General features: G+C 38.6%; 1 protein-coding gene across 1 annotated transcript in view; it reads left to right on the plus strand.

The window, feature by feature from the left end:
• cbx2 (chromobox homolog 2 (Drosophila Pc class)) overlaps window positions 1–5,975 on the plus strand; it is a 29,458-nt gene extending 23,483 nt beyond the window's left edge. The window contains exon 5 of the mRNA XM_063074473.1: window positions 1,719–5,975. Coding sequence (XP_062930543.1) covers window positions 1,719–3,176 — 1,458 coding nt within the window. The 3' untranslated portion in view covers window positions 3,177–5,975. The remainder of the gene's footprint in view (window positions 1–1,718) is intronic.
• Window positions 5,976–8,608: the final 2,633 nt, after the last annotated feature.

An 8,608-nucleotide genomic window follows, 5' to 3' on the forward strand; every position in this document is an offset into this window, starting at 1 on the left:
CATGATGAAACAATGTGTTCAATAAAGACATGAAAAGTACAATTACTTGTATGTTATTAGTTTAGGCAGACTCTGCTTATCTGTTATTGTGCCTTAGATGAAGATCAGACCACCATGTTATGAGTAATTAATGCAGAAAACTGGATAATTGCAAAGCGTTCACAAATTTTTTTCTTGCACATTATAAATGATTGCACATTTTGTTAGTTGGTCAGTTAGCAGCAGAGTTCCAGCCAGACGCTATCAGTAGAGGACCAGATCTTGTTAATGTTCAGCTTTGTAGTCACAGTCTGTGAGTGCTTGGCTGCAGTTTAGCACCAGTGTTGTAAGGAGGTTAATTTGGCTGCTAGTAAAGTAGGTTTAGAGAATTGAGAGGAATAAATTAATCTAAATTACTTTTCTTTTACTCTCTCCCTCCTTCTCTCAAGTTGACTTTTATGTTCATTTTACCTTACTTTAATGTCTATTGTACATTTCCTCCTTTAAAAAAATGCATTGCTTTCTTTTCCCACGGGCCTTTCGAAATTGAGCATAGCTAATACAATGGCATCTATTTTTTTTTTGTACGGCTTGGTCCCTTGGTCCTAAGGTGGGAATTCTAACCACAGAACCTTTAACAGATTCAATCTGATGCAGGCTCAGCATCTCCATTCATTTTAATGGAGTGGGAAAGTTTTGAGAGATGGATGGTCCGACTCAGTTTATAATTTCTTTATCCAAACAAGCAAATGTAAATATGTTTGTAAATAGGTGTAATTGTATTTAATTGTTTGGTTAGGTTTTCAAATTTTGATAAAAGTAATTGTTAATGATTTTTTTAATGTTCATGGGTTAGATTTGCATTAAAATGTCACAGACTAATTAGGTTTGCAAAAATCGGTGGAGTTGTGAATATTGAACTCTTCTAAGGATATAGTAGAATATAGATCATTTTTGGATAAGTGCTGAGAAATGTAGACAGAATTTAATCCAGCCAAGTGTGTGGTGTTACACTTCAAGAGGTCAAAAATTGGGAGGGAAAGTATACACTAAATGAAATATGCCACAGCAGGGAATCCTGACTTGTTCTCTTGATATTTTGGAAGAATGATTTTTAGTCCCTTGAAGTAGATGATTGCCACATGTGTACTGTTGGTGAGTAGGGTTACATTACCCCCAATGTATGAGTGAAAACTTCCTTCCAAAATTAATTTCTATACATTGCAACTAGTAAGTTAGTCTGTGGTTTTGACTGAACAAAAGTACACTTGGTTTCCAGAACTGAATTTCATGACGTCCACAATGTTTGGATAATATTCCACGCTCATCTGCATAAATTATGATATAGTTATGCATGGATCCCTGGAGAACTGGAATTATACCAGGGAAATAAACTTTGCGCTTGCTGTAACTTGTCATTGCATTCAGTACATGTTCATGCAGCAATAATGCAAGTATCTTCAAAGAAGCAAAAATGGCAAATGATAGAAATACTTAACAGGTTGGTCACCATCTGCAGAAAGGCTATTTCGTTTGCAAATTCTTTATCAGAGTGTTTTCACAGTGAACTCAATGCATCGACTCTCTTATTGGCCACTATCTGATTTCTCATGTGCTTGCAATAATTCCTCATTTGCTTCAGATTTGTAGGAGTTAATAATTCTGTGATGTTTGTTCTGTCATGTACAAAATTTTCCAGTGACAGGTGTTTTTTTTTCCCCCCCATTCACTTTGCACAGGAACAAGAAACCCCTCTTTCATCAAAATCAAGTAGTTCTTCGGAAGATGATGAGGAAGATACGGATGATGATGAGGACGAGGAGGAAAGTGATGATCCGACCCAGTCTGCATCCCAGAGCAACGATCGCAGGAAAGATTTGGACTGCATCCCTCCAAAACGGGCACAGACAGAAGTCATCCATAGTAAAGCAGACCTGAAAGACTCGTGTAAAAAGAAACGCACCAGCAAAGTAATTCGCAGTGACCTTCGGAAGAACATAAAAATTAAATCAGGAAAAGCATTAAAAACACCTGGGAATGATACAAGTGGTGACTCTGGAACTGATGAATCATCAAAAGAGAAACTAAGTAAACCAGATGGATCTGTAAGTGAAAATAATTCCAGATCAGAAAAGAATAACATGGGGGAATCTCTGAGTACCACAAGTGGAATGCTAAATTCGAGCATCTTCAATTCATCAAAACCCAGCAATCAAAGGGCAGCCTCGCAAACTGCAAATCATGCAGGATTAGGGCAGCATTCTTCCAGCATACTTTCTGCCAGTTCAGTGGCATTCACTAAATCTGCCTGTGAACAGCAGTCTGTAAATACACCAGTGTTAAATCAACAAGGAACGAACGAGAAAAATAAGGTTGGGTTAGTTAAAAATCCCGGAAATACTAAAAGCTCAAATGAATTATGCAAATCTGAATCTGACTCAAAGAGCTTGAATATTCCTGCAACAATGAAGACCAATTCTACTGTTTGTAGTTCAGCTAATCCAGGAACAAATTCGCTGAATCTAAACAGTCAAAGCTCGAACACCCTAGGTCGGAATTTGCTGACTTCAACTTCTCAGAACGCTAACAATTCAGGATTAAACCTTCATGCCTTAAACCTGCAGAGTAGCCATAAGATGGGATTGAATTCCAAGAATGTGCCTAGTCCAGGAGTGAATTCATCAGGTTTGACTTCAAAGAACAACATAAACAATTTGTCATTTGTGATTTCCAGGAACTCAGCCGAATTGAACACTCATGCTGTTTCTAATAAACTACTAAACTCACAGAGTGCCAACAGCCAGGCAGCGTGTGAGAGCAGTGGGAATGGGGTCGAGAAGGAAAATCAGACAAAAGAAGATAAGGAGATGACGGACACTGCGGTCCACCATTCTGATAACCGAATCAGAGACAGCGACAAAAAGGATGTTTCCTTGGAGATATCCAAACAGAGTGGCAGCGTGCCAACAGAACTGAGCACAGGTGAGGAGACGATGAGCTCAGACTCGGAACATGACTCTTCATTTTCCAGCATGGCTGCAAACCCATCCATTTCAGTCCAGACAAACCAAGACTGGAAACCCACTCGCAGCTTGATCGAGCATGTGTTTGTCACTGATGTGACTGCCAATCTGGTCACAGTGACGGTGAAGGAGAGTCCAACTAGCGTGGGCTTTTTCAATATCCGCCATTATTAGAGTTATTGGAGGGGAGGAGGGGGAGAAATAAACTCTAGCTATCAAATGGTAGTCTTCCACTAGAAATCAATTCTTTTCATCTCAGTTTCTGTCAGCTCTTGATTTGTTTTTGATGGCTGTAAGTACAGTTTACAATGACGCCCAAAAACTTTATCAAACAAAATTAGTGCATTAAATAGAAACTGACCCCTTTGATAATACACCTGTTTCTTTTAAATACAGTAAGTAGCTTACTCAGTTTTCTATCTCCACCAGACATTTTTCCTTTATAGTCCAACTTGAATTCCTGCAAAAGAACATCCTTATTTCAGAGTCTTTTTGTAAAATGAAGGTCAAATGATAAAGAACAAATGAATGGTTTGTATTGATGCCAGAGGACATGAAACCTGGGGAGATAAGTTATGAAAAATGTCCATGATGCAGTGACACATTCTGAGAAGGAAGTCAGCATGAGAAACTTTATAAATACAGAAGGAAAGATTAATTGGAAAAACAGTGTCGCTTATTGCTGAAACAATTCAAGGTTTTGTTTGTTATCAGAAAATTAGAGGAAGTTATAAATCCTGGAAAAAAATGTATATGCCTTACTAGCAGTAAAAGGGTTATTGTTGCCTGGGTTGTAGAAAGTCAAAGCCCCTGGTTGTTATTTACCCTGCCATCAGTAGAGCAGAGCATAACCCATAGTTGTTTCAGTTTGCATTATTAAAATTGTCTGCAGAATCACAGAATGGGAGGTCAGTTTTTAGAATGATTGTGCACAGCAGAAGCTCCTGTTGAATTACTTCAGTTTGGACAGAAACATATTGTTCAGTAATTGATGTAGGCAATTAAGCAGAGCATACACAAAGGTTTTAGTTAAAATTCCATACATACTAGTGCTCATGAGCACTTTGCATATGCTTCATTTTGTTTTAATTCATAACCATTTTAAGGCTCTGTTTAAGACACTCTTAAAGATATTTTTTTAAAAAATCCACCTCCAGTGTATGAAATAGTGACATTTAAGTTGGTTTTATTTGGCAGAATGGTATCGCAAATAATTTAAATAGTGGGATAAAATATCAGCCTTTCCATCTTTGGGCAGATATTTAACCATTCTGAATCTTTTCAATTTTCTCACAATGCTAAATGACTAGATTGTAACATTATATTGCACTCTGCATACACCTCATTCTTTTCAACCCTAACACTATCCCACACATCTGTTGTGGACTTGCACAATGGGAAGTTAGTTAAATAGCCACTACAGAGATGGAGTCAACCACCAAAGTTTGTACCCATGACTGTCATGCTATGAAATAAATCATAGAGGCAGGAAGAGATCTTTCAATTCTTATAACATGTCGATTATTCATTTAGGTTATGATTTATCCGTATCTCAACTCTTGTCACTTGACAGTTCTACCTTTATTTGGCAATCTCAGTAATGAAAATTTCAGTTGACCTTCTCTGCAGCTCTTTTTGGAGTGGGTACAGTAACAGAGAAGAGAACTACACATTTTTGACTACACAGTATGGGGGAAAAAAGTTCTCCTTGACTTTATTCCTGAGTGGTTTAACTCTAGTTCTTGTCCATTCTTGTTTTCAAGTTCACTTATTGTCATCTGACTGTACAACCAAATCAATGTTCCTCCGGACCACAGTGCACCCACAAAACATATCACACTGAGCACACAAAACAAAATATTACCACTAATAAATTAATGAAATATAATTCAAAGTGCATGTAGTGCACAGAGCAGGTAAACAATAAACATTTCAGTAAATAGTTCACTGTCCTAGTAACAAGACCTTGGTGGCAGCAAGGTATTCATTAGTCTCACAACCTGAGGAGAGAAGCTGTTTGTCTGGCAGTCCTAGTCTTGACGCTCCTGTACCTCCTTCCTGTCAGTAGTGGGTCGAAGAGATTGTGGGATGGGTGGTAGGGATCCTTACCAATCCTTCGGACTTTTCATATAACAACACTCCAGTAAATGTCACAAATAGAGGGAAGGAAGAGCCCAGTTAAACACTTGGCAGTTTTTACTATCCTTTTTATGGTCTTGCGGTCTGATGCCTTGCTTTCGTACCACACAATGATGCAGCCAGACAGGACACTCTCGGTGCTCCTGTAGAAAGTTGTTAGAATGGGGACGAAGCCTTGCATGTCTCAATCTCCTCAGAAAGTGTAGACTCTGCTGTGCCTTCTTGAAAAATGAGAAGGTGTTGGTCTGGGTTAGATCATCCGTTACATGCTTCCCACCAAACCTTTCCAACTTATTAAAACCTGTTAATATTTTATTGTTTTAACTACCTCAAATCAGATTACCTTTCAATATTAGATCAAAATTTTCATATGCCCCAACATCATTTTGGTGAATCTTTCTTATCGTGCCCACCCACTGAGATGGTATGCCCAAAGCTGAATGCAATATTCCCAGATAGGACCTGACTAATCATCTGCACATCTACGTCCAATAGTCCATTCCACTTTTTTATTACTATTAGTACAATTTTTTGAATTAAATAACTCTCTGTCCCGCTAATAATTAAGTGGGTAAGGTACTACTAGATTGTGCATGATTATAAAATCTCAGCTGACCAAAGGGAGAGAACAAAAATGAGAAGGAAGACTAATGTTTCTTTCTATTAAGGTCTTGGATAGCTGTAGACTTGATATTTAGGCTAACTCTCAGCAGTAGGTTCAGCATTAACTTAATTTTTATAAAATTCAAATGTGTATCAAAGAACTACTGTGAAATTGTTTTTGTACTCAAGATTTCTCAAAGAAGCAAAATGTAGGTAAATAAAAACAGTCATTTCAAGCAGCAATGAAGTCATTATTTCGAATATCTGAAAAGAATGGCACATGTTAAGCTGTCTTTCTCCACAGGATTCGGGTTACAAAAATGCAGTTGTCAATTGACTCTCTGCTTCCAACTTTGTGTTCACTTATTCGAGAAGGAAAAGTTCTTTTTCGAGAAGAAATATCCAGTGATTTGAAAGCAAAGATGAACATTTTAAAGTCATGTTTTTCTTTACTGACAAGAGATTCTGCAGATCCTGGAAATGCAGGGTTGCACACACAAAATGTTGGAGGAACTCTGCAGGGCAGGCAATATCAATGGAGAGAAATTGAGTCAATATTTCAGGCCAAGACCCTTCGTCAGGACTCAGAAGTCCTGATAGTTGGACTCTGTGGATGTTACCTGATCTGCTGAATTCTTACAGCATTTTGTATGTGTTCTATGTAGGTAAGTGACTGCAGAATGACAGACAAAACTGACTTGGAGTGAGATAAAATGAAGGAAACAAAATCTTGGGTGAGCTTAAATTATGAAGGAATGGAAATTGGAGGCCATTCAGAAATGAATTGGTATAATCAAGATGGGGGTGTGTTTTGGCAGCAGATGAGCTGAAACAGGGTTGAATTTGAGTAGGACAATGAACAGTGGAAGTAGAGATCTTGGTGATGTGGCCATGTGATTAGAGTTCAAGGTCAGTATGATACCCAAGATGAAAATGTTTGGTTTAATCTTCAACAGGTGCTTTACAACAGGGATACAGTCATTGGCAAGGTGGAAGCTAAAACCAGTGACTTTAGACATTGTAATATTTATCCGGAAGAAATTTGTGTTCATCTGTTACTGGATGTTGGACAAGCAGCCTTGACAAGTTGGAGCCAGTGGAAGAATTGCAAGGTGATGTTGAGCCACAGCTGGGTAACTTGAGCATAAGAGTGAAATATTCTATTTTCCTTACTTGACGTAAAGCAACTATCTGCAGATGTGGAGAGGCTCAACAGGTCAGACATAATCTGTAGAGAGTGCAAGAGTTAATGTTCCACAAATCAATAGCTGGTATGTATTTAGGCAATAGGAGAAGGTCAAGGGTAAAGTATGGGGAGGGGGAGACACCAGAGGTAGTAGAGGGGGAGAGAGAAGAGAAGTAATTGCAGGTGAATCTCTATGTATGACTAGATAGATGAGAATAGAACCAGATAAGCATGGTCTCACCGAGATGAATGACAGGAGACACAGTAGGAGGGATTTGGCGTAGTCAGTAAATAAGCACCACAGACAGGAGAGGGAACAGTTAATTGTCGGAATTAAATGGCATTCAGTTTGAGACCGTAAGAGCAGTTTTGTACTATTGTAGGTTAGGAAGCCTGTCTGAACAGTGGTTCGGAAAAAGATGAGCAAATATAGAAGGTCCTCACCCTGAACATTACATAAGGTAGAGCACTGAATCATTGCAATGTTAAGGTTGCATGGTTGCTAATTTCCTCTTTTGTCTTGCTTTGTCATAAGTTCTGAATTTTGAATGGTGGGGGATGATTTCAGCAAGATTAATTTGTTATAAGATAATCAAAACATTTAACTCTTCATTGCTTTGATAACTAAATAAGTATTTCCAACATAATTTCTGATGCAATAAAACAACATTTTCATCTGGAAAGCTGAAACAAACCTGAAGCCCTCACCCAAACAAAACTTGGGTAAACACATCTGGGCAATTAAGTGCACGTTTCTGATCTGTTTAAATAATTTGGTTACCAGGTGAGATGAGCTTGTTTTAAATCTTTACCAGCCTATTGCTGTCCTTTATTCTACCTACTACATAACAGTAACATAACTTTAAGCAATGTACTTTTAAACTGTCTAAATGAACTAGTGATTTCACAATGTTCCAACTCGACAGATTTAACTCTCACACATGTAGGTACAGCACCCTTAAGTGGACTAAGGTACATCACTACAGCCAAAGAGAGAGAGAGAGACGCAGAGGATTCCAAGTCAGACCAGAACACTGGGGAGTGACACTCCCTCTGCACAACATCCTATTAGTAAATGTACAGTCGCTTGAGAACAAGATTAAGGACTTAATTGCTATATCGGTGGGAAATGAGGAATTGCGGTGTTCTGTGTTTCACAAAGACATGGCTCTCTCTGGACATACCAAATATGTTGGAAAGGTACGAGGGCTTCTTGATACACCATATGGACCTGACTGTGGATTTGGAGGAGGCAAAAGGCGGGGGGTCATGTTTCATGATAAACTGTTTGTGGTACTCAGATGCAGCAGTCTTGTCACCTCTTGCTCCCCCACCCTGGAACATCTGATGATTAAGTGCCAACTGTTCTACTTACCAAGCGAGCTTGCCTTCATGATGCTGACCACAATTAACATACTACCAAAAGCAGATGTTAACAAGCACTCCATGTATTGAATGCCATGATAAGCAAACAAGGAACCGCCTGCCCTGACATCTTTCAAATCATAGTCTAGGACTTCAATCAGGTTTGTTTGAAGAACTCTCTTTCCAACCATCAGCAATATATCACATGCAGCGCTAGTGATCCAAACACACTCAACCACTTACACTACAATTAGGAATTTCTACTTTTCCATGACTTGACTGCATTTTGGGAAATCTGATCACTTCCTACCTG

This window comes from Mobula hypostoma, chromosome 22 (assembly GCF_963921235.1).
Source record: "Mobula hypostoma chromosome 22, sMobHyp1.1, whole genome shotgun sequence".
Taxonomy (NCBI): Eukaryota; Metazoa; Chordata; class Chondrichthyes; order Myliobatiformes; family Myliobatidae; genus Mobula; species Mobula hypostoma.